Source organism: Euprymna scolopes, chromosome 1 (genome assembly GCF_053919585.1).
Source record: "Euprymna scolopes isolate OS-2025 chromosome 1, ASM5391958v1, whole genome shotgun sequence".
NCBI classification, from domain to species: Eukaryota; Metazoa; Mollusca; class Cephalopoda; order Sepiida; family Sepiolidae; genus Euprymna; species Euprymna scolopes.
Genome location: NC_136482.1, coordinates 183,749,893 through 183,776,246, shown reverse-complemented (window position 1 = coordinate 183,776,246; position 26,354 = coordinate 183,749,893). Strand labels below are relative to the sequence as shown.

Sequence of the window (26,354 nt, the reverse complement as noted above, 5' to 3'; positions counted from 1 at the left end):
TAAGATTAGAATTTGTATGTACGATAATATTAAATGATAACTATAACGGACATTTCTAAAAAGGAGTAATAATAATAATAAAAAGGTTTTGCTAATATATATTTTAAAAAGCTAATCAAATTTAAACTATTAATAATAAAACAGTACAAACACGAAGCACGTGTAGGTGACGGACAAAGGTTGTTTAATGTTTAGTACATTAAACAAACGAAATCTCAAAAATATTAACTAGCCCACGCCACGACCTCCAAAATAAAAAAAATTAAATAAATATTACATTGATTTTTTTTTTTTTTAAGTACCAGTTATTTTTTCTACGTTTTTTCTTCCTGATAAATTTTTAATTTATTTTTTATTGTTATAAATTATTAAAAAAAATAACTCCGATATAGATTTCCTAGATGCGGTGTCAAGCGAAAAAGTGCCCTTCCTAATAAAATTGCTCGAACACACTTGTACTCTGTATGTGTTTAGTCGCCTCTATGCGACTTACATGTGTAGTATGACTTCGTTTCGACTGTTTTCTTGCCTTCTGTTTATCAAGCTTGACTAGAAGTGATTTTATTTATTGTAAATCATGCACACGGCCATTAAATGAATGTTAACTGTCTATTGCTAATTTATTGACTATCTTTGACAAAACAATTAAATATGTTCAATTATCTATTGCGTTCGCCCTATGATCTACTCTTATATGTTCATAACCCCCCCCCCAAGCGTTTTAGAATTTATTTGGGCGATGCGGAAGTATTAGCGTAGAGTCGGGCGCCATTTTTAACTTTCCAATCAGTGTCAGAAATTTCGTGAAAATAGTGAATAATTCCACCCCATCTTTCCAAGCTTATAACTCATCGAAAAATGTAATTCAAGCCCTAATTTTGGTCGACCTAGACGAGAGGATCCAAAATGGCCGACCAGGACTGAGATATGACACGTGCCGTTGTTTCCTTAATAAATTATTTCAGTTAGAGCCGATGAAATAATTTATTAAGGAAACAACGGCTCGAGCTTATACTAATAAATAGCAACTTACACACAATTCATCGGCTCTAGCTGAAATAATTTATTAAGGAAACAACGGCTCGAGCTTATACTAATAAATAGCAACTTACACACAAATAAATGTTAAATAATAATGAAACCTTACCAAAACAAAACGAAGTAAAAAAAAAAAATATCTGACAATTCATCGGCTCTAACTGAAATAATTTATTAAGGAAACAACGGCACGTGTCATATCTCAGTCCTGGTCGGCCATTTTGGATCCTCTCGTCTAGGTCGACCAAAAAAAACAACAATGTGTTTTTTTTTTTTAAAAAGGTTTTAAACTTCGGACTTTACAGGTAAATTTCTAAAAAAGCGATTTTTTTGTTTTAAATTTGAATATATTATTTATTGACCTTTTCTCTTCAATTTGTGATATATAAAACTCCCCGACATAAATTAATTATTTACTTTTTAATAGACATTTCAAAATGAGAGGCGTGAATTATTCGACCCCCTGTCTTTCCAAGCTTATAACTCCTCGAAAAATGTAATTCAAGCCCTAATTTTTTTTCAATTAAAGGAGCAAGGACCAAGGTTTCATTAAAAAAAAAAAGACAAAAAAAAAAAACAATGTGTTTTTATAAAATAAGGTTTTAAACTTCGGACTTTACAGGTAAATTTCTAAAAAAGCGATTTTTTTTTTTGTTTTGTTTTAAATTTGAATATATTATTTATTGACCTTTTTCTCTTCAATTTGTGATATATAAAAATCCCCGACATAAATTAATTATTTACTTTTTAATAGACATTTCAAAATGGGTGACACTTGGGGGGGGGGGGCGTGAATTTAAAAAAAAAAACGTTTGTCTAAAAATATTATATTCGGTTTATTGGAAAGAACATAAAATTTCACATTGACCCTGAAAATATCGTAAAAATAGAATCAATAGAAAAATTTTGATAGATTTTTAAAGTTTAAAAATTGAAAAATATTGAGTTCGGAAAATTCATTACTGTTTTAAAAAAAAAAAAAAAAATTTCTATTACTTTTAAAACAACTTTAATAGTTTATTTTGGAAGTATAATCCATAAAGAAAATAAATAACCAACTTTTAACAGGAATTACGAGATTTTTATATTGTATTCGCAGTTTCGTGTTAGGGGTGTCAAAAATTCCTACAAAAATTCTGATACTGCTCCGTATCTGTGTCAGATGAAAACTTCGATTTGAAGTAGAAATTTTCCAGTTACCAAACTGGACTTAACCTGTTAGTGTTTACAAAAATGTTACTGTTTTATTGTTTTTTTTTTTTTTTGTTTTTTTTTTAAATAGAATACAATTTAGTATTACAACGAGAAGGGGTTTTAATTCGATCTCAGGTAGGAGACCATCGTCTAAGGCTTTTCTCCTTTACAGGTTACTTCCATCCTTCGTTCTCTTCGGAGGAAGAAATTTAGATGCTTGTTAAGGTAGTTCGATTTTAAGCTAAAGCAATGTCGAAAATAGTAATATCTAAAAATTACGAAAATTCATCAAGTAGAAAGTTAGCATTTTTTACGGAAAATTGAGTAAAATTGCCTTTTTCGTAGACATGAAGTAGACTTAAGAGGGGGCATAACTCGTAACGAATATTTTAAATTTAGCAGATGTCCTTACAGTTATATCGCATAGGATTAGCAAATCTCTCGACGGTGGCAATCTTTCTAGGGCAATTGCTCTTGACATATCTAAAGCCTTTGATAGGGTATGGCATAAAGGTTTACTTCATAAGATCGCTAGCTATGGTATAGCTGGAAAAGTCTTCTCAATTATTAAATCATTTCTTTCTGATAGGTTCATAAGAGTAGTAGTTGAGGGGCAAAAATCAGAAGCTCACAGTATTAATGCCGGTGTCCCTCAGGGATCCATCCTGGGCCCAACTCTTTTCCTGATCTACATTAATGATCTTCCAAATCATATCCTTACATCATTTGTAGACATTTATGCTGACGACACTACCATTTATGGTACCACATCTAAGACAGTAAACGAGCAAGTACTCTCCAATTCTCTCTCCTCTGATCTTGAGCATGTAGTACAATGGGGAAAGGAGTGGCTGGTTACTTTTAATGCATCTAAAACCAAGCTTCTCTCTTTACATCATCAACATTTTAATCCACATTTGTCATCAATTGAAATGAATGGCTCTCGTCTTCAGGAGGCCTCAAGTTTTGACAAGCTTCTGGGCTTGACCATTACTCCTGATCTTAAATGGAACACGTATATCAAATCTGTTGCCAAGGCCGCTGGAAAAATGGTGGGATCTTTCTATCGATCCAGTAGATATCTCACTGCTGATGCTATTCTCTATCTATATAAGAGCCAGGTACGTCCAAGGATGGAATACTGTTGCCACATCTGGGCAGGAGCTGCTAGAAAGGACTTGTCCTGCCTTGATAGAGTTCAAAATAGACTTCGTAGCCTCGTAGGAGATGTCCTTTTCTCCTCCTTACAACCTCTATCTCACAGAAGAGATGTTGCGAGTTTGTCTCTGATGTATCGTTATTTTAATGGAAAGTGTTCAACTGAGCTTCAATCTATGGTCCCCCCTCGCCAAACTTTCACAAGAAACACTCGTCTAGCTGTAAACACTATCAATAATTTCCCCCACTCTTTATCTGTGCCTAAACCTAAACATAGATTCCATGAACAAAGCTTCTTTCTTAGAACTGCACGCCTGTGGAATTGTCTTCCGTTTTCCTGCTTTCCGGCTGACTACAATATGGTTGTGTTCAAGTCTAAGGTAAATAAGTTCTTGATGAGCCGTTCCATATAAGTTATTAAATTTACCAAATTTTCATTACTAATGATTACTATATTGACCAACTTCTACTGTACACTCTTTAACCCTTATCCTTGAGTGGCCTCTGGGCCTTGATAATGTGGTGATGCCTTTGTGTAAAAAAAAAAAAAAAAAAAAAATGGCGTGTATATTTGTCTGTAGAGATATACTTTTTTTTTTACTAAAAACATAAGGTATTTTTTTAGTTTACCGACCCCTCGCCATTCACCTTTAATTTGTCGACCTTTAATGGTTTTCGGGTACGCTGAGAACGAATATCGCATTTATTTTTTGCGCAAACACGCAGTTATCCATATTTGAAAACATTCAGCATCCAAAGTAATCACTATTGTTTTTGCTGGCGGCCATCTTGTTTCCCACTTAGGAAAAAACGCCAAAAAGAGCCAAAACATGGCCACCAAAACATTTTTCGGCTTCAAGGCCGAAATGACCCCCCACCCCACCCTTTCGAATATTTTTCCGCTCCCCGATGGCAGTGTTAGAAATTTCGTGAAAATAGCGAATAATTCCACCCCATCTTTCCAAGCTTATAACTCCTCGAAAAATGCAATTCAAGCCCTAATTTTTTTTTTCAATTAAAGGAGCAAGGACCAAGATTTCATTAAAAAAAAAACAAAAAAAAACGTGTTTTTTTTAAAAAGGTTTTAAACTTCGGACTTTACAGGTAAAATTCTACAAGAACAATGTGTTTTTTTTGTTTTAAATTTGAATATATTATGTATTGACCTTTTCTCTTCAATTTGTGAGTAAATAATTATGTACTTATCGGGGTCTAAATTAATTATTATTATACATTTACAAAATGGGAGGCGTGAATTATTCGACCCCCTGTCTTTCCAAGCTTATAACTCCTCGAAAAATGTAATTCAAGCCCTAATTTTTTTTTCAATTAAAGGAGCAAGGACCAAGGTTCCATTAAAAAAAACAAAAAAGAAAAAACAAATAACGTGGTTTAAAAAAAAAGGTTTTAAACTTCAAACTTTACAGGTAAAATTCTAAAAGAACACTATGTCTTTTTTTTTTAAATTTGAATATATTATGTATTGACCTTTTCTCTTCAATTTGTGAGTAAATTAATTATTTACTTTCGGGTTACTAAATTAAGTATTTACTTTTTAATAGACACTTAAAAATTGGGATGGGGGGGGGTCGTGAATTTAAAAAAAAAAAAACGTTTGTCTAAAATATTATATTCGATTTATTGGAAAGAACATAAAATTTCACATTGACCCTGAAAATATCGTAAAAATAGAATCAATAGAAAAATTTTGATAGATTTTTAATTGAAAAATATTGAGTTCGGAAAATTCATTACTGTTTTAAAAAAAAAAAAAATTTCTATTACTTTTAAAACAACTGTAATAGTTTATTTTGGAAGTATAATCCATAAAGAAAATAAATAACCCACTTTTAACAGAGAAATTCCGAGATTTTTATATTGTATTCGCAGTTTCGTGTTAGGGGTGTCAAAAATTCCTACAAAAATTCTGATACTGAGTCCCCGATATCGAAATGGACAATCTTTTTTTCACTTCCTTAATTACATTAATTTTTTCACTTTCTTAATTATATTCATTTTTTTCACTTTCTTACTACTAACATGTGTGCACGCGCATAGTCACTTGACGTTTCACAAGGTGCATGTATACATGGCGGACATTTTAAATGACAAGAAATATTTTTCATAAGATAAAAAGTTTTCACCTCATTTAAGAGTAAAAATATTGCTGTCAGTAAGTTTTCACAAGCTGTTTACAAAAGCATATTTTATGGTTTTCGCTCATTTTTTTGGGGAGGGGGAGTATTCAATTATAGAACTTGTATAGTTTAACAGATGCTTCTGCTGTTTAATTAACCGTTTTTTGCATGGAGGGGCGGGGACGAGTTTGTTGAAGCACCTGTTAAACTATACAAGTTCTATAATTGAATACCCCCCCCCTAAAAAAAGAACAAAGAACATAAAGTATGCTTTTGCAAACTGCTCGTGAAAACATAATTTTTTTAGATCAATTAAAAGGGATTAATACCACGTAAACCGTAAATTTGTGGCGGATGTGATTATCAGATTTCTGACCAGCAACATCGAATATCCCTAAAAAAAAACAAAAAAACAAATGGTCGGTGTTCTGTTGTAGCAAAAGGTAATATTTACCGTTAAATTTATTTTAATAAATATTACTCTACATACTGTTTTTAATTTGTGGTCTTTTCTTTACGTTTTTTCCTTTCGCTCAAGATTTCTTGGAATTTACCCCTTCTCCCTCCAATAAATCTTACCTTTTTTTTGCGTCAACGCCGGTGGTGGGGAGGGGGGATTTCAATTACATGTGGCATATTTAGCTTCTTTTGGCGTTTTTTCGTTATTGGAAAACAAGTAATATACTTAATATCTACAATTACCATATGCTCGCTTGTATTAATAAAGAGGCCTCGTTGATATCTCTACCAAACCACTGTATATAGCTTATAATTAACTGTTACTATAATTGTAACTGAAATCTACAGTGATCTTAGCTGTGTTACTAGGACTATTTTTCTGTATAGATACAATGTTTTGTCCCTGTCCTTAATGACTGCCTATAAATATGAATTCCGAATTACCGCGTAATAATTGTTTCTCTTTACCTCCAACAACGACTGCCTATGTCTCTAACCTGCATGCTAAATAGGAGAAAAGAAGGAAAACAAATTTTTTTTTCTTTTCTCCCAAACTGAAACATTACTTGAAACTCTAAATCTTAATGAAACTCTACTGTATTCTGTAAGTTAATAACCCCGTCCCTTGAAAGCTAACAATCTGCTCACCCCCCCCTCTAGCTGCCATTAAACTCTACATTACACATGCCTTAGTAGTGGAATCCTTAGCCTCCAGCTCCTAACCTTTACATGCTAACCGCCTAACAGTCATCACTAAACATCTATACACTTCTACCTCTAAGACATGCATTAGAGTTCATTCTTATCCAGTCTGGTACTTACACACCAAAGTATGCACTCAGATGCAAAGTGATCTTCATTACATAACAATGCCTCTTCCTAGATGGTTTTGCAACGATCAATAAAAAACCAAATCCGATACTCCCTGTTATGCAAAACGCTCGATGACTCTTAAATGAAAACTGAAATTATCTTTCTCCAATAGTAGAAACACACTAACACCTACAACTTCTATCAATTCGCATCTATTGAAAACTTGCCCAAATATCTATTTACTTAATTATACATACGGAATATGCTATGATTAAAAATTACCTCCAGTTATACCCGTACTGTACTGCACCTACATCTTAACCCTCCTGTAATCTAAAATATACAGTGACTGGGCAAAATTCTTAGCTCAATTCCTAATACCTACTCACACTATAACGTTATCTTGTACTTAAATTAACATATACATTTTTAAAAATGGAAAAATCTAAAGGTAAAAGTCTTAATCCACACTAACGCCTTTCTAACAAGCCTGCTCACATAGTTGCTTCCACTGCATGAGTTTTTTTTTTTTTGTCTTTTTGCTCCTTAGTAACAATGATATAGCAATGTCCCTAAATCACTTTGAGGAGTGTAACTATTCATTAGATATATAACCCCTACAAACTACCCCTGTAACATTAACTTAACTAACCACGCGGGTTCGCAGAAATATCTGAATTAGGACCCAGGCACGGAGCAAACCCTCTCAGGGCTGATGGACCCAGTAGATCTTCTCAGATCACCCGTCTATGAGAAGGAAAACTCTGAATCTAAACGTAAGGGGAGGGAGGCCTCTTCAGTCTTGGATGACAACCTTCCTAGAGCTGGTGACTCAAACAAATTACCGGTCTGCAAACTTAAACTGCTTAAGGAGCAGATAGGCTCTGTCTATCGCCTGGCTTCCATACTCCTTCTTTGCCTATTAGTCAGGCGCAGAGATATTATCACAGTGATTCGACAAAACACTTAGTGGTAGATCTTATTTCTTGTCTAGGGCAAGTTTTCCCCACAACCGACACATCCCACCCCTCAAAATTGGGCACTTGGGAGTGCTTGAGTACCACACCTGCCTGTGCAATTAGATTGGGTTGACCTTCTTCTGATGGGTTGAGGGTACCGGATTGACAGTTCCTGGCTGCTGTTTCCGACTGGTAGTACAGTAGCCCTAACTCTTTGATAGCGCTTAAAGTGGCTGCTCCATCAACAGTTGTATAATATCGGAATGTTTGTAGTGCCATGTCACGCATGAAAAGGGACCCTGCACTCATCCCCGATGCGCTTTCCTGAGGCCACAGTCCTAGTTGAAGAAAGGTCAGCTGATGGTCTACTTGTGTTGCATGTCTGATACCCTGCATAACCTCTGGTTCAGCTCCCCCTTACCTAACTGAAACTCTTTAAAAACATGATGACAGTACAATAAAAAAATAAGCTTAAATCAGGCCTAGGGACAAACAAATCCAGCTTGCCACCTCCCTTGAGGCTTGCATTCACGAACATCCGTGGGCTTAGAACTAATTTAGCTAATGTTGAAGAATTTCTCCTAACAAACACCCCGGATATCTTAGCACTAAGTGAGACTAACCTACACTCCTCCATCCCCTCTAACTACTTTAACATACCTGGCTATCTACCACTCAGGACTTTGACAGACATATGAGCGGACTTGGAGTCTACATTCGTAACACCCTTCCCTTGACTAGAGAAACAAACCTAGAATCGGATGATCAAGCCTTTATGTGCTTTAGACTAAACATACAACATAACATTAGCTACTTTTATTTTCTCTACTGCTCTCCCTCAAGCCAGGACTGCACTATGATAAACAAAGTCTCTGACAACATAGACACAGCACTCTCCCTCGACACTAGTGCACAAGTACATGTATTTGGAGACTTTAATGTCCACCACAAAAACTGGCTTGGATTCTCTACTTACACAGATGCAGCGGACAGCACAACACATAGCTTCACAATATCTCACTCCCTATCACAAATGGTTACGTTTCCAACTTGTTTCCTTGACCAGCAAGAACAACACGCATCACTTCTAGATCTGTTTCTGACATCAGATCCCGATGATTGTATAACTAACGCTGACAGCCCACTCGGGAACACTGATCGTGCAGTGATAATGGTCGAAACAGCCCTAAACTCTAGACCTAAAAATGAAGAGCCAGTGCTCAAAACAATGAGATATTATAAAAAGGCTGATTGGGAAGCCATCGGGGATCTCATCAGAGACGCCCCATGGCGAAATATGTTTTCTCTTCCTGCTGAACAGTGCGCAAATGAGACCACTGAATGGTTCAAAACAGCAATTGAAGCACATGTTCACACGTGGAAATTTTATAGCAAGCCCCACTCTCCCCAATGATTTACTTCTACTTGTGCAGCTGCCATTGCGCAAAGGCAGCATGCGTATTGCAGATTTAACCAACATAAGTCCAGTTCAAATGGACAGAAGTATATAGAAGCCAGAAGTAACTGTAAGAAAGAAATAGCAACAGCTAAGAGATAATTTACTGAAACCATCAAAAAACGCATTGAAGCACAGAAATTAGGAACTTGTGACTTCTAGAAAATCTACAACAGTGCAGTAAATAATGGGCATGCAACAATTCCCACAATATCCAACAATCATGAGGTTGTTTGCTCAGCAACCGAGAAGGCTAACATGCTTGCCAGTCGGTTTGCCTCCAACTCCACACTGAACCCTGATAACACCCCCCTGCCTGACTGTCCTTTGCGGACAGACGCCACACTAGACGATCTGAAAATCACCACTTCTCAGGTGCATGCTATCATAAAAAATCTTGACACTTCAAAAGCATGTGGACCTAATCTCATCCCAGGTGTGCTATGTAATGTGCATCCAGGAGACAAGCGCCCGCATGTTTGTGTGTTGTGTGGGTGCGTAAGAGAGACGGACGAAAAGGAAAGACTTACCTCGGGGCCGGCTTGGCGTCACCGACCAAAAATAGAGAAAGAAAGATCAAGATGGCGGCCGCTGTCTTTTGTAAAGGATGATATCTCGCAAAGTCACATGAATTCTCGCAATATGCAAATTTAGCCGGCCTGCAACGGCCATAAAAGCGGATGATTGAAAGACGTTGGGAGAGTGATGATTGACTTGGTCGGGAATCGTGTTGCTGTTGCTTCTCGTGCCGTGTGGGTGTGAGCATATCTTACCGTTGTTGGGACCGTTCTGAGTAACCGATTATTGGGTCCGTTCTGAGTAACCGTTCGCGTCCGTCTAGGTACCTTGCTAGTTGGATTCCGTGCAGAACCGATGTTTACTGGTTATTGAATTGCTTTACGTTGCTGCAACATTATACATCTACAGAGGGCGCAGTACTTTTAAAGGATTTTCCTTATACATCTACAGAGGGCGCAGTAATTTTAAAAGACTTTTCTTACACATTTTCTACATGCTATTAAAAAAGTGCTCCGCCAAAGTAGCTCCAGTTCTCTCCAAACTTTACAACAAATGCCTTAATGAATCTTGCTTTCCTGCCTGCTGGAAGACTGCTTCTGTGGTACCAATTTTCAAGAATTCTGGTGAAAGAACTAACCCTGTAAATTATCGTGCCATTAGCCTCTTCCCACTTTTCGCTAAAATATTTGAGTCCATAATTAACCAAGCTCTAGTCCATCACCTGACAGATGCTAAACTTCTGACCGACCAACAATATGGATTTAAGCAAGCCCGTTCCATAGCAGACATCCTAACTGTAATCTCCAAACATATATACCATTCACTGGGCAAAGCAGGAGAGGGTAGAGCAGTATCTCTAGATATATCTAAGGCTTTTGACAGGGTATGGCATGAAGGTCTTCTCAGGAGAATCAGATCATACAGTATCACTGGACGAATACTTAACATAATTAAATCCGTCTTAGATAAGAGAAAAATCCAGGTTGCCCTCGACAGTCATACATCTAAACAATATGATATAAATGCGGGAGCGCCTCAAGGGTCTATCCTTGAACCTCTATTATTCCTAATATTTATTAATGACCTCCCTGACAAAATTGTCTGTGAGATAGGTATATATACTGATGACACCACTCTCTATAACAGATACGACAGGAAAACAAATGAACACATATCTAAAGAAATGGCAGAAGCACTAGAGGATGACCTCCGATCTGTAGTGGAATGGGGACAAAAATTGATGGCTATATTCAATGCTGCCAATACTAAACTTGTTTCCTTCAATAACTACAAGAAACCTTCTCTACCACCAATAGCAATGACCAAAGACTCTTTATCTGAAAGTACATCTTTTAAACTCCTCAGCTTAACGTTCACAGGAAACATGAGTTGGAACAACTACTTTGAGAGCATTGCCAGGACCACTGTGAAGAAGGTAGGTTCTCTCTACCGTGCTAGAAAGCTATTCACGCCCGAAAGTATCCTGTACCTCTATAAGGCCACCATTCGCCCATGTATGGAGTATTGTTGTCATATTTGGGCTGGTGCATCTGCTACTAGTCTCTCCCTCCTGGACAGGGTTCAAAAGAGAGTCACCAACCTGATAGGTTCTGAACTGTCATCTAAGCTTCAGCCTCTGTCCCATCGACGAAATTTTGCATCCCTCTGTCTGTTCTACAAGTACTTTAAAGATGAATGCTCCGATGAACTGCAAGCACTTGTACCCCCTCGACATAAATACTCCCAACAAACCCGACAAGCACCTAAATCCCACCCCTTCACAGTAGAGATCCCTAGATGTAAGAGAGCCATCTACTCCAGTAGTTTCTTCCCCAAAACCGCTAGACTTTGGAACTCCCTTCCGGGTTCCTGCTTCCCCAATTGTACTGACATGCAGAAGTTCAAATGTAACGTGAACCGACATCTTGCTGCCAAACTCCCTTCGCAGTAACCCTGTAACTTATGTCCAGCCCCCTACATCAAAGTGACAATGTGCCTTGTTTGACGTGAAAATGTAAAAAAAAAAAAAATGGTGGTCTAATCGGTAAATGTCGGCGCGTTATTTACAGAAAAACGGTTAATTAAACTGCAGAAGCACATGTAAAGCCGCACAAGTATTATAATTGAAACTCCCCCCCCCCCACAAAAAAAGAATGAAAAACATAAACTGTTTGTTGCTTATGTTTTTGTAAACCGCTCGTGAAAACTTTATTGTAATACAAAAAAAAAAAAAAATTCCTCCCAAAAAGTACTATAATGTATTTTTTTTTAAATTTTGTTTTAGACAACTTTTCTTGGTACCTCAATCAAAAAAAAAATGGAGTGCTTTTCTTCTTTTTCATATAATTTTCAATGTTCCACAAAAGATTTGTACGCCATGTGAAAAGGTAGTTTGCTACGTGAAGGCACACTCAACTGCTGTCATTTATGTTACCGCGCGCTCGCTCGTAGCGTAAACGGAAACTGTTGGAATTTTTTTTGTACCAATAATGGTGCATCCCCCCCCCCCGTTTGCCTTTATTATTTTTTATCTGGTTCTTATATATGATTTTCTGTATTTCGTATCCTTTATGATTTTTAGTTTCATATATTTTGGGTTTGTACAAAACTCCCTTTAATTTGGAGAAAAGGGAAATGCTAGCTCCGTGATGACGTTACAAGCCCAGCGCGAGATTCGCCCTCTTTTGAAATTCTGCTGACATGGAGATTGGACGTTCATTTCATTGCCCGACGCTGAAAATGGAATTTTGACGAGCCTCCTTCAAAGAAGAAAACCCGGGTATGCGACGAGGCATACTTCTGAAAACTATCTACGTGGCCATGGTTTTGCACGTAATTTTGAAGGGGTGTAATTATTTTAAAAAAAGACCTTATTTTGCGTGACAAGGAATTTTGGAACCTCCTACAAAGAAGAAAACCCGGCAAGAAGACTCCGGATATGCGACGCAGCCTACTTCTGAAATCCATCTGCGTGAATACAGTTTGCACGCAAATGAAGGCGAGAACATTCTAAAAAGACTTTAAATGAGAAAAAAAAAGAAAAAGAAAAAGGCACATGCCTGACTGGCTTTCAATTTGTGAGTATGCCCCTAAAATTTACTACATACGAGAGTGTGATTAGAAACTACTATTTTGAATCTTATTATAGTATTTAGTCATGGATACGACATCTTCATTATAAGAACCAGTGTTATTTTTTTCATTATATGTTACTTTGGCGTTTTTTAAATTTAATGGCCACAAAGGGAAAAATTTGCAACTAATTTTATTGTGAATAAATCTCTTCTTCGTTTCAAAGCAAGACCTTTATATTTTATTCTTTACCCCCCTCTTTTGTTTCATGCTGTCATTTTTTTTTTCAGGTTAGTTACTTTAACGTCGAATTTATCTGGAAGCAATATAAAATTCCGACAAAACTGTAAAATGGCGGAAAATAGTCCCTGGGTGCAGGGGTTAATACCATGCAAACAGTAAATTTGCGACGGGTTTGATTATCAGATTCGTTGTCAGCGACCTCGATTACCCCTTAAAATCAAATTAGAGTGGTCGGTGTTCTGTTGTATCCCTATATTTAACCTATTTTTTTAATTTTCTTTAATAATTTAGTATTTGTTTACAACCTGTCCCAGCGTAGTATAAACACCCCCAACCCCCCCCATGTTAAGAACGGCTTTCGGAATAAACACCCCAACCTCCCCATATTAAGAATGGCTTTCGTGATTGGGGGGGTATTCCGAAAACCGTTCTTAACAAAGGGAGGTTGGGGGTGCTTATAATATGCAGGGGCACGTCGTAAAAATTTACCAATAATTTTCTACCTCATCGATTTTCCTAATTTTTGGATATAATTATCTTACGAGGAATACGTAGATACCATTGTTCTCATGTGAAATTCATTATTACGATTTCTGAAATTTCGCCCCAATAGTGTAGAAGCGCCAAATATACACGTTCAGTGTATTTTATTATGGGGAGTTGGTGATCACATTAAACTCGACCTTGTGTTTACATAACGTGCGGATGCCGGTCAGAGAATTCATTGACTTCAGTGATTACGTAACAATTTTTTTTCATGAGGAACTGTTTGCAATTGACACCGTCAAGCGTGTTTTACATATCGCTTGTCAAAACCATGGCTAAATTATTAATACGACGTTTTTGTACGCCATTTTTCAATAAACATCAGGTGAGACATAGTATTTTCCACTTATGTATTTTATAATGTTTCAATTTATTTGTTTTCATATGCTAAAAGATGGATACCACAACGTGAGTTATTGATGAGAAATTTCCAAGGACAAAAAGTCATCTAAAATAAACATGTTCTTGTTGAATTAAATTATCGATCAATTTGCTCTGAATGACGAATTAGGAGAAATATTCTGTACTTTCACCTAACAATTTAATTTAAAAACAAATTGTAAAATTTGAATTTAACGTGAAAATTTTTTTCATTAGCACGGTAACATAAGTGCATAGCACCTTATTCTTTAATAAGTTAAACCTTAAATTGTAAACATGACTGCTTATAAACCGTGTAGGGTCCTTAATTGCTCAAAAATCGAAAATTAAGCCAAATAATGGTTGATGTTATTAATCGTGCGAAAATGTGGTGTTACTGTTGTTCTGGTGTTCTACCAGCATTTTGTTTTTAATGTTCGATTTTTTAGCTATTATCAAGGCTTTTAATATAATGCTTATGGCAGTTATTTTTCTTATTTATTTATTTTTTTTTTTGTTGTAAAAACGCTTTAAAATACAAACTTATCCAGGTAGATAGATGAGTAACTTGTCTTTGGTAACATTTATTTGTTGCATATTTCCTTTTTGTTTCGTTAAAAAAAATACCCAACATGAGTAGAAATATGATTACATATTGGGCAAAATTACCAGCCAATCCAGTCGGATCCAATAGTAAATCGCAATTAGTTATGTAAACAGTTTAAAGTTTTACATCTTCAGCCTTTAAAACATTTTTTGTAACCTCCATTTTATGCTATTGGAAGGGGAAAAAAAATAAGATTCTACTTTTTTAGGCTTTTACATTTAAACATCCTAAAGAAAAATAAGAGGTTAATATAGTTTGTTTGAAGCATTGTTTAATGTGTATATTAAAGAAATTTAAGTTTATATAATGCAGAGATGTGATCTGGCATTCACCTAAATAGACGGGTACCATTTTTAAACTCAAAAAATAAATATCTATTATTTGTTTATGAAGCAGATTTCTAGTTTATAAAATTTTTGTTCACTCCCAAGCAAGACATATTGCCACTGAAGCATATGAAGCTACTGTGATAGGAGCCATATTTATAGTAGAGCAACTACGGTGAGGAATTGGCGCATTACATTTAAATTTATGCATATTTATACAGTTGGGGGAAAACAGGGAGCAGGTAGGGAATTGCAGAGGAAAGCGTTTTTTTTTTTTTAAATATATACTAGAAGACTGCACGGTGTTGTCCAGTCATAAGATCTGATTAAATACAATATTTTAATGCATGCCGATTTCATATTTATTATTATAGAGCCAATTCCCTATTGATTATTATATTGTACCCAGTATATAGTAGTACCAGCCTGCGTGAACTGATCGTAAAATCTGCTTACATATATTTTAATTCATGCACACTTCGTATTTATTATTATAGAACCAATACTTTGCTAATTATTATATTGTACTCAATATATAGCATTGAGTTCAAAAGTTTAAAAAAAAATATATGATTTGAATACCATGAACTAGAATTGAAACCAAAACATAGAGCGTTCCAGCCTTAGTTGTTACGTTTGAAAAGTTTGCTAGAAATTACGTCATGACGTTTAAATTTGAGACAGTGACAAACAAATCAGACTTTTAATGTAATAATAGATTTTGTTCAAATCCATGTTAAAAGAAGGATCATATCTTTTTCTTTCTTTTTTTTTTTTTTTTTGGCAGGTTTTCACATTATTTGCAAGGCGGCATCCTTTCAGTTCTGAAAGATACACAGATGGAGAAAGAAACATTATCAATATATTAAAGAATAATTTCCCTTCTGCTTCCCATATTGAAGTTGCTGATATATCAGGTTTGAATGCTTAGTAGTCTTTCAAAATGGAATCAAATCAAGGCCATTCCTATAATAGGCCAAGAGATCTAATATTTGTTATCTATATTACTAGAGGTAAAATTTCAGTTAGTCAGAAGATATATTTTTAGCAGATAACTTTTCACTTTCATTACTCTGGGAAAATTTCATTCTGAAAGGGAATTTGGTGTTTGTCCAGAATTCCCCTATACTAAAAACAAAAATAAAGAAAAATCTCTATGATGTACGAGATGCCTTAAATAAGTTTCCAGACTTTTTTTGTACAAGCATTTAAAATTAATGTAGACTCTTAAACATTCAGTATGTTTGTTTTTTTTATGAAATGATTGGCCAATTTTTATAATTTCAGGTTTAAATGAAAACTACAGTAGAAATTGGAATACGCCCTACTAAAGCCTGATTATCATAGCTGATGAATTTCAAAAATGCAATCTAGACGCTTTAGAAGAATGATATACAATAAAATTCTGTTTGAAACTTGATAAAAATGCCACAGAAATGTATGGAATGCTTCAGATTGCTTTTGGACCATCTTGCATAAATCAAGCATCAGTTTTCGAGTGGTATAAGAGATTCAAAGAAGGCAGGGTGTCTGTGAGAAATGAGAGGTGTGGGAGGAGTCAAAACACCAGAATTGATTGACCAAATAAAAATTTTATGGATAAGGACTGTGGTGTGTCTATAGAGACAATAAGTGCACAGTTTGATGTTAGTGTGGGAACTGTACACACAATTATTCCTGAGGAACTGAAGATGCAGAAGATTTGCACAACGTTTGTCCCAAGGGTTCTCAGAGAATATCAGAAATAAAGGCATTGTCATGACAGCAGGGAGATCGTTGAGCTGATCAATTCAAATTCCACAGAGCTTGATACTCTGGTGACCTGTAATAAAAGCTGGATCTATTGGTATGACCCAGAGATCAAGAAACAGAGTTCCTAGTGAAAGCATGCTGACTCTCTCAGACCCAAGAAGTCCAGCCAGTAAATCCACCCAGAAACTTATGATGATCCCTTTTTTTTTTTTTTGACAGCATGGGCATGATCTACAGGCACTGGGTTCCCACTGAATAGACAGTCAACAAGGACTACTATGTTGAGGTTTTAAGGGAGTCCAGGAAGAGATTCTATCGGAAGAGGCATGCATTCTTCAAATCAAGTCAGTGGTATTTCCACCACGACAATGCATCAGTATCCACAACTCCATCCTTGTCACAAACTATTTGACCAAGATGGGCATCAAGACAGTTTATCACCCTCCCTCCTTATAGGTCCTGGATTTGACCTAAAACTATATCCGATGGTGAGGCCCCACCTTGCGGGCTTTGGGGAGTGTGGAGCCACCCTTTAATTGCCATTGCTCCGGGGTCCACTCTGACCCGGAGTGGTAGTACCTGTTAGGGTCCCAACTATGGGTTAAATAGAAACCGACTTGAAAACAATAAATATATTCTGTTAAAAAATTTTTTCTTTGGATTTGGCATTAAATAACCTGAAAAGGGTTGATATGCCGTAAAACAAAAACAACCAACCAACCAACCCTCCTTATAGTCTGAACCTTGCCCCCTGTGACTTTTGGTTATTCCTTAAGTTCAAGGAAAACCTTAGAAGCTGTCGTAATGAGACAGTTCAGGAGATGAAAGAGGTTGTGACGAGGATCATTGACATAATCACACAAAAGGATTTCCATAGGGCCTTCCAGAAGTTGTTGGGACAGTATAACAAGTGCATTGCAGCCAAAGGAGATTACTTCGAAAGGAGTAGAATTCCTTGTGTGTACTATCAATAAAAGTGGGCATACGAAAAAAGTCTGGAAACTTATTGACTCGTACGTACATATGACATAAAGAAAATATTTTATTCCAAAAAATCATATGAATTGATCAAGTAGTTTTATTTTTATAAATAAAATATTTTTTAAGCAATTAATAAGTATTTGTAGGCATTACAACAAAAGTTTTGCAAGTTTGAATTATTGTTGAGTTATCTGTCTATTTTCCAAATGGCGTCGCTTCTCAGTCAGGCATAAAATTTGATTTTCTTGTTTAAAAATAAAACTATTTGATCAATATATATGATTTTTTTAAGACAATATTTTCTTTCCATTACGGATACATACACACAGATTTTTTTATTTTGTTTTTTAATATGGGAGGACAAGCACTGGGAATTCTAACCCATCAAATTTATTTCCACTCAGGTTCTGTATCATTAATTACTTTTTTGGTTATAAGTTTCTTAGTACACTGTAAAAAATTGAATTTTATTGTGACCTATTTTCTTGCTGTTATTAATTAAAAATACCTTAAAGCAGTCGTTCATACTTAAAATAAATTTGCTGGTTAATTTTATATATTTTGTATAAATTTCATATCACAATATTTAAGATTTTCTTCTTGTATTGAAGCCTTTTTTATTCAAGCAATTTGATTATTTATTGAAGACTTTGTTTCGTCTGACTTTATAAAAACGGAATTTCATTTGTTTTGTATATTCTTAAGATTTAATATATTTCTAGTGTGAGTCTGCTTTTAGGTTTTCTTTGTGAAAAATAAGTATGAATCATTTTTTTGTATTATTTTGATTTGTTGGGACTATTGTTCTCATCTTGTTTGTTTTTCTCACGTTTCAGCCGATGTCACCTCCATCTGTTTGCAGGTGCATCGGATGTTATTGCTGAATGTTGGAAAATGTTTTGTCTTTTTTTATTTTGTTTTTAAAATGAACATAGTCGTGAAAAAAAAAATGCATTTATCAATCCTCATCTGAAAAATATATAAACATCATACCAAAGACAATGGTATGGTCCTGTATTTATACAAAGAAGAAAGAATATTATTGAATTATTTTGGAGGTGAGTAATTTGTATAATTTATCTTATTTAATTATTTGAACTATTATCCTCATATTTTAGTTGTTGTTTTGACACCGTTTCAGCCAATTAAAAAAATCCAACTTTGATTGCCCTTCGGGACCCATGACACAGTTGATAGAGATGCAGAATATCTACGATTCCAGGTAAGTGTTGTTTGGAGGTAACGGTTTAATTGGCCAAACAAACCATGGTGAGATGACAACAACTATTGAAGGCAGTAATTCCTGTGAATATAGTTGGAGGATTCGACATTCCTATCCCATAGCGGTTAACCTGACGAAGGCTAGAGAAATAATTGGCTGAAACGTCGTAGAAAACAACAACTAGAGGATGAGGAGAATAGTCCAAATAATAAAATAAAAAGAAAGAAGGTCGAAGGTTTCATCAGCTGAAACGCTATTTGTGTTTTGAATTCTAATGATTGTTCATTCGAGCACCTTGAAAAGAGACAGACACACATACACACGGAGGTAAACATAGTGAGTTTAATAAATTAGATTAAAAATCAAGTTTACAACAGAATGTTATTCCAACTATAATTGTTGCTATAAATAATCCTCAGTGATTTTATAATTAGTATGGATTTTGGTTATGCATTGGATTGAGAGTACAGATAGAAAATTTTACTCTTTTATACATAGAATATTGTACATTAAATGTTTTTCTTTTCTTATTTCAGCATTTAGTGGTCTTTTATTTATATTCCTTTTTCTCTCACTCCAGGAGGTTGTGGGGCAATGTATGAAGTTTATATTGAAAGTGAAGATTTTCGGGGTAAAAATACGCTTGCACAACATCGACTCGTAAATAAGGTAAGTTCCAATAATGTATTTAGACTTTCCTGTTTTACGAGATTTCTACTCTTTGTTTGATGCAGAAAAATCAGTGCTTATATACGAGGGGCATTCCAAAAGTAATGCCTCCTAATATTTTATTACATTCCGATTGATCAGAGGGGATTGCAAATTGTATTGTCATGATGACTAAACGTATTCATTCATGATCTGAAAGTTTCAGATATTGACAGTGTGAGACTCTAAGAAAACAACCCGTCATGAAGCAGTAATACGTCATTGAATTCTTGGTAAATGTGATTTTGATAATGGTGATGACTATATAGAAAAATAAATTCTGGAGCACAGAAGGTTGCTCATTTTAATGTTACCATTCCCATCTTTGTAGCTCTTCAACTTTTTAAGTCCAAAAAAAAATAAGAAGCTTTACTTTTGGAACAATTCTTGTAGTATTGGTGAAAATTATTGTTCCAAATCAATTAACAAGAAAACTCCTTGATATACTTACATATCGGGTAAAAATAGGCATCTATACCAAAAATTGGGAAAAATTATCCAGTAGAATTTTATAACTCAACATGCCATACTTGGAGAGGTACATGGTATATGAGTTTTGTGTTAGGCCTTTCTGATCACGGAAGGTCCAAAAAGAAAGTTCAACCAGAATAACTCTCACAGCATGATAGTTTGGCCTGATCGTCTACACGGAAACAGTGTTGACGAGGATTCTAATTATTCTGTTTCAACAAAAAAAAATCTGCTAATCCAGGGAGACAGGTATGGCCCACGCCACGTGTTTGTTATTGTTGATCCATGGGCCACAGCTCTGTCTCCGATGTCGAGATAGTCACTCATCTCCTGGTAGATGGTTCCTGAAAAATAACTCGTTGACCATCCGATCTGGGAGCAATATAAACTCCTTCGCAGAAGCAATAAGTAAAAACTCCAGTCATTGGTTTCTTTTTTATAAAAAAATTATATTAACAGAAACTATATATGTATTTTTTTTTTTATTACATTTTCATCCCAAACAATGTACGTTGCCACTTTGATGTAGGGGGCTAATATCAGGGACCTAAGTTGCAAGGTATCATGTAGGGAGTTTAACAGCAAGATGTCTGTTCACATTACACTTGAACTTCTGCGTGTCAGTACAGTAGGGGAAGCAGGAAACCGGAAGAGAATTCCAAAGTCCTGCAGTTCTGGGGAAGAAACTATTAGAGTAAAAGGCTTTCTTACATTTAGGGATCTCAACTGTATAGGGGTAGGACTTCGCTGCTTGACAGGTTTTTGGGGGTTATTTTCATCGAGGGGGTAAGACTTGTAGTTCGTCAGAGTATCCATCATTAAAATACTTGTAAAACAGGCAGAGGGATGCAACATTTCGCCGGTGGGACAGGGGCTGAAGTTTAGATGATAGTTCAGGACCTATTAGGTTGGCTACTCTCTTTTGGACCCTGTAGGAGACTAGTATCAGATGCACCAGCCCAAATGTGACAGAAGTGCTCCATACACGGGTGAATGGTGGCTTTGTAAAGGTATAGGATACTTTCAGGCGTAAGTAACTTTCTAGCACAATTTCTTTACAGCAGCCTTAGCAATAATCTCGATGTATCTATTCCAATGTTTCCTGTGTGCAAAGGAGCTTGAACGAAGTGCTCTCAGGTAAAGTATCTCTAGCCATAGCTATTGGTGGCTGGTAAGGTTTCATGTAATTATTAAAAGAAACAAGCTTTGTTTTGGCAGCATTGAATGTTACCATCCATTTTTGACCCCATTCCACTACAGACTGAAGGTATTCCTCTAGGGTTTCAGCCATTACCTTAGATATGTGCTCATTAGTTTTCCCCACATGCCTGCTATAGAGCGTGTTGTCGTCAGCAAATATACCCATCTCAGAGACAATTTTATCAGGCAAGTCATTTATGAATATCAGAAATAACAAAGGTCCAAGAATCGATCCCTGTGGCACACCCGCATTTATATCAAATTTTTTGGACATATGCCCATCGAGGATATAACTATAAAGTTCTAATAAAATACTACTGTATAAAAATAAACGTATAGGAAATTGAAATTAAATTACTGTCAACACATGTCCAATCATCTGCGACCGATAATGCTTAGTACTGATATAATACCACTGTACAAGATAATTGTATAGGCAGTTGAAACAAAATCACTTCAAAGTCCACAGTTTAACAGGTGTTGTATCATCTGCAACCAAGAGGGCTTTCACCTGGAGAATATTCATCCATAATTCCAAATTCAATTTTCATATATTGTAAATGTTGCTAGTATTATATGAATCTAACATTTTTTTTTTCCTTCTTTTTTGTTCTATGTTATCACAAACCGTTGGCAGAGGTGGATGTAGGGGTGGGAAGGAAACCTTTGTTGTAATAATCTTATCAGCAGTGAGAACTTTTTTTCGCTGCACACAAAACTATTCTCTGCTTTGTGTATGCAAAATACGATATGTGATGAAAATGTTATTCAACTTGAGAGCAAGAGGTATTAACAGCAGAATCTCAAAGTCGGCATAATTTAGACATGGTCAGGGGTTTTTGGAACTGGCCTTAACTGCACTCAACTAACTAAAAAACGCTCATGTATAAGTTTATATAATGTGTGGGGAGTGAAACTTCCCCAGTCTAAACTGGCCAATCAGGGATCACATTCCCTTCTCTTCTGATTGGCTCCGTGCATAATTGTGTATCGAAATAAATTTTCACCGACTTTGTTCTCACACTGACCGTCCTTGGATGTTGACCTCAGGGTCAGATACTGCTCTTGAATTTAGTCAAAACACTTGTCATACTATTCTCTCAAAATCAATTGTTTTATTTGCAAAAGAATATTATTATTCAAATATTATTATCAATCCCAGATCTGCTAACTGAAGCTACCTTTCCTCAATTTAGTTGTATCATTGATCAAATAATAGAATCAGCAAGGCAATCGACTGGGATTGTTCACATAATAAAGAGCTCTAACTTAGCTCTATTATAATCGTTATTAATATAAAATCCAACCACCACAGGAGATTGGGTCACAAATTTATTAAAAATAAAAACCAATTTTATCAGATTTTGCCTATCCGACATTCATATGTCAATGGGAGACGCCCCTCCCCCTATCCAGGATACTTACCAACAAAATGAGGAAAAGGGAAAAAAGACATTTTTAGATATCCAAAGTTTCAGTTTGATTCCATTAAATAAAAAATAATTCAATGTGTATTTAACAAAGTTGTGTATAGGTGAGAAAAATGCACACATAAGATCTATAGTAGTTTAAGAGATAAACAAAATTTCAATAAATCAATATGAAAGATTTTTTTAAAGGAGAGTGTATCAAATAAATGGCACTTATTTAGAATTACACTTGATTAAAAAAAAATACAGAAAAAACTTTATGGTGTATGTACTCTTCATGGAACAAAAATGTCAAATTACAAAACTTGTATAAAAATCAAATTTTACAATTTTTAGAAATTAAAAAATTTTAATTATTTTGAATGCAAACAAAATCTTTGTAAGCAAATTGAATTGTCGCCCTCGAATTTTCACAAAATTTAAGACAATATGGCTGCTCTTGGTCTTCTTGTTTCCTCATAAAATTGGATTTTCTTAATTAAAAAAACTACTTAATCAATTTACATGATTTTTGGAATATGACCTGCTTGTCGTGTGACAAGTACATACATCATAAAGATTTTTCTGTATTTTTTTCTTTTACCTTAGTGTAATTCTAAATAAGCACTATAAATAATTTAATGGTTATTTAACAAAATTGTGTACATATGAGAAAAATGCACACACAAGCGAGATAAAATTTCAATAAATCAACATAAAAGATGTTATGCAATCATTTCTTTAGAACCAATTCTATCCACAGTCCAAACATGTACAAAAAATTTTTAATTGTTCATTTTTATTTTTATATTTTACAGGCATTATCTTCTGAGATTAAAGATATGCATGGTCTGCGCATCAGTACACAAGTACCATCAGAATAAATTTAAGAGAAGACTAGAAAATCCAGAAACATTTTCGAATTGGATCTCCAGTGATTTGGATCCACCATTTGGTCCTTTTTTTTTACTATCAGATTGCCATAAAAAGTGTTTCTTTTTCTTTTTTTTTTTTTTTTTTTTTGGTTTACTATTTTTAATGTTTTAGATGGATAAAGTATGAAAAGGAAGTGTCACAAAATGTTAAAATAGTGATTATCTTTTCCTTCCCTTGCTTAACACAGAAAAACAAAATGTCCGTAAAAAGTGACATGTTACCAAAATGCAGCAATTAAAATCTTTACTTCTACAAAATTGGTCTATTAAAAAAAATGGTACTTCTGCAGAATTGGACCCAGGACCTCTGGATTTTCTGTCAATTATGGTTCGGACTCGACTGGCAGTCACCGGATTAAGCCGAGCAAAGTAACAGATGAGGACGAATTTCAAAGCAAACAAACTGAAAAAAAATAGAAATACAATAAATAAAAAAATTTTTTAAATTTTACTGTGAATTTACTGAATATATATATATATATATATATATATATATTTTTTTTTTTTTTTTTTTTTTTTTCAAGAAGCATTGCATTTTGTATTGTTTATTTACTTTTACTTTTTTGTTTTGTAATTTTTTATGAACAAAAGTTTTTTCTTTTTTTTTTTTTTCAAGAATGGATGATTTAAAAAAAAATTGGCAGTAAACGTTTTTTTGTGTGTAAGCAGAAGTTGTTTTTTTATAAGAAAAGATGAATGATTTTTATGAAACCTATAAATTGTTAGGTGAAAGTGCAAAAAAATTTACGAATTTTTTTTTAAACAAAAAATAAGCAGAAAAAATAGCCCCCCCCCCAAAAAAAAATAATTTAAAAATTACGTTTTTTATAAAAGAAAAAGTCGGTTTAGCATTTCAAAATTTGAACAACATACAGCTTAATTTGATGATTGTCAGTCGAGCCCGAGCCAGAGCCAGAATTAATGAAAAATCCCGAGGATTTGGGTCAAATTCTGCAAGAATACCATAAAACTCATGAGACACTTCTTTCATGGCAATGTGATTACAAAGTATCAGATGTTTAATTAAAAATGAAAATTTTGTTTTTATAAAGTTTTAAAACAAAATTTACGTTTTATGGTTTACATAGTCAATGGTTTTGATTACGACGGTGATGGCAAGAATATTGGATATTATATATCCACAATATCTAATGTGTTATATTTAATAGAATTTAATAAAGAATATTTGTTTATTATTGTACAAATATGATTTATTTTATTTTGTGAAAAAGGCTTTTTTACTTGATTTTTATTCAACCCTTTTATTGCGAGGTTTATGGTTTTAACTGAAGAGTTTATTTTTATTGGATTCCCAAAATGAACAAATCTTTGATGGTAAATAATTGCAAAGATTTTTTTTTTGTCTTTTTTTTGGTGCTTTGTTCTTGTAGCAAAATTCGACAGCTGAAAAAATATTATTTTATTATTGAAATCCTTTGAGATGAGTAATTTGTATATTTATTTTTTTATTTGCGGACTGTTATCCACTGTTATCCTAATCTTTATAGTTACTGTTTCACAATGTTTAGGCCAACTACTCCTCTGGCCTTCATCAGATAGTTAACCGTGACAGGATAGGAATGCTGAGTCTTGTAACTATATCCTCAGTAATTACTGCCTTCCATAGTTGTCTCACCACGTTTTGGCCAATTAATCCTTTGGCCGGCTTTGGGTAGGATTGAAACCACTGTCTTCAGACAATACTCACCTGGAACGTGAACGAAAAACTTGGACAAAAAATCCAACCTTGATCGCCCTTTGGGGCCCGTGGTACTATGGATAAAGGTGTTGAATCTTCACGCTTAAAGAAATAGATAAAAAAAATATTGCTCTCGCTCTCTTTTTTTTGGTTCTTCATTATTTCTTCATTATTTCAGCAAAATCCAACAACTGAAAAAAGTGTGTTTCCATTAAAAACAATGATAACTACTTACTGTTTTTATCAATTTCAACAATAAGCAATGTTATCTAATTGTCATGTCACAATTAGTTTAATATTATTGCATTATTACATAAAATATGTAGTTTGTAGAAGTAGATGATTGCATGACAGCCACCATTATTCTAACAAGATGGACTGAGTTGCTTCCCCTGACTTGATCCTATTAATGTATATACATACTTGAAACTTTTCTAAAACTATTTTCATTAATAATTAATTTTCTACCTTATCGTTTTTCGTAATGTTTGGATATTTTCATTACTGTGACATGGCAATTCATTCAACACTATTAGTTTCACTTGAAATTCAATATTTCATTTTATGAATTTCGCTGTAATAATGAAGAAATATCTTTTTTTTTTCTTAATAAAAAAATTATTCTAACTTATTTGTTGTACACTGCAAGAAGTATAAAATAATGGAGACAAGTGAAAATGTAAAGAAAATATATTTGGATGATGAAGCTATTGAGGTTGTTCAGAAATTTTTTTTATGTTGGTGATATCATCGGAGCACAGGGTGGAGCAGGTGATTATGTAAATGATATTATGAACTTCTCTGTGGCAAAACAGTAAAAATGCTAGTTAAGCATGACTGATTTGTTGATTAACCCTTAAGATCGAGTTTAGTGTGGCGTGCGTTCATTTCTGGGCATTACAAGGATGTTCAATGGCTGGTTTATTTGAACTAAAGTATTTAAATCTATATACGGCATAATCAAGTGGACTCACCGTTCTTGTCAGATCACCGAAGTTAAGCAATGTTGAGCCTGGTTAGTATCAGATGGGTAACCGTTTGGGGATTCTAGGCGCTGTATATGCTCTCCACTTTCAGCATTTGTTTTCA

At 34.6% G+C, this 26,354-nt stretch overlaps 1 protein-coding gene across 1 annotated transcript; it reads left to right on the top strand.

Annotated features, from left to right (window-relative positions):
• Positions 1 to 13,769: 13,769 nt before the first annotated feature.
• LOC145278080 (bolA-like protein 3) lies at positions 13,770 to 24,771 on the top strand. Its single transcript, XM_080130344.1, has 4 exons — positions 13,770 to 13,920; positions 15,676 to 15,805; positions 19,424 to 19,512; positions 23,450 to 24,771. Exons 1-4 carry the CDS (start codon positions 13,807 to 13,809, stop codon positions 23,513 to 23,515), a joined length of 399 nt encoding a protein of 132 aa, XP_079986470.1. The 5' UTR covers positions 13,770 to 13,806; the 3' UTR covers positions 23,516 to 24,771.
• The last annotated feature ends 1,583 nt before the right edge of the window (positions 24,772 to 26,354 follow it).

Bases quoted from the DNA above. Each gene is read 5' to 3' on its own strand.
- LOC145278080 (XM_080130344.1), top strand. From the start codon at position 13,807: ATGAGGAACTGTTTGCAATTGACACCGTCAAGCGTGTTTTACATATCG. The intron at 13,921-15,675 runs GTGAGACATAGT...TTTTTTTGGCAG, and splicing joins CATTTTTCAATAAACATCAG to GTTTTCACATTATTTGCAAG. The intron at 19,513-23,449 runs GTAAGTTCCAAT...TATATTTTACAG, and splicing joins AACATCGACTCGTAAATAAG to GCATTATCTTCTGAGATTAA.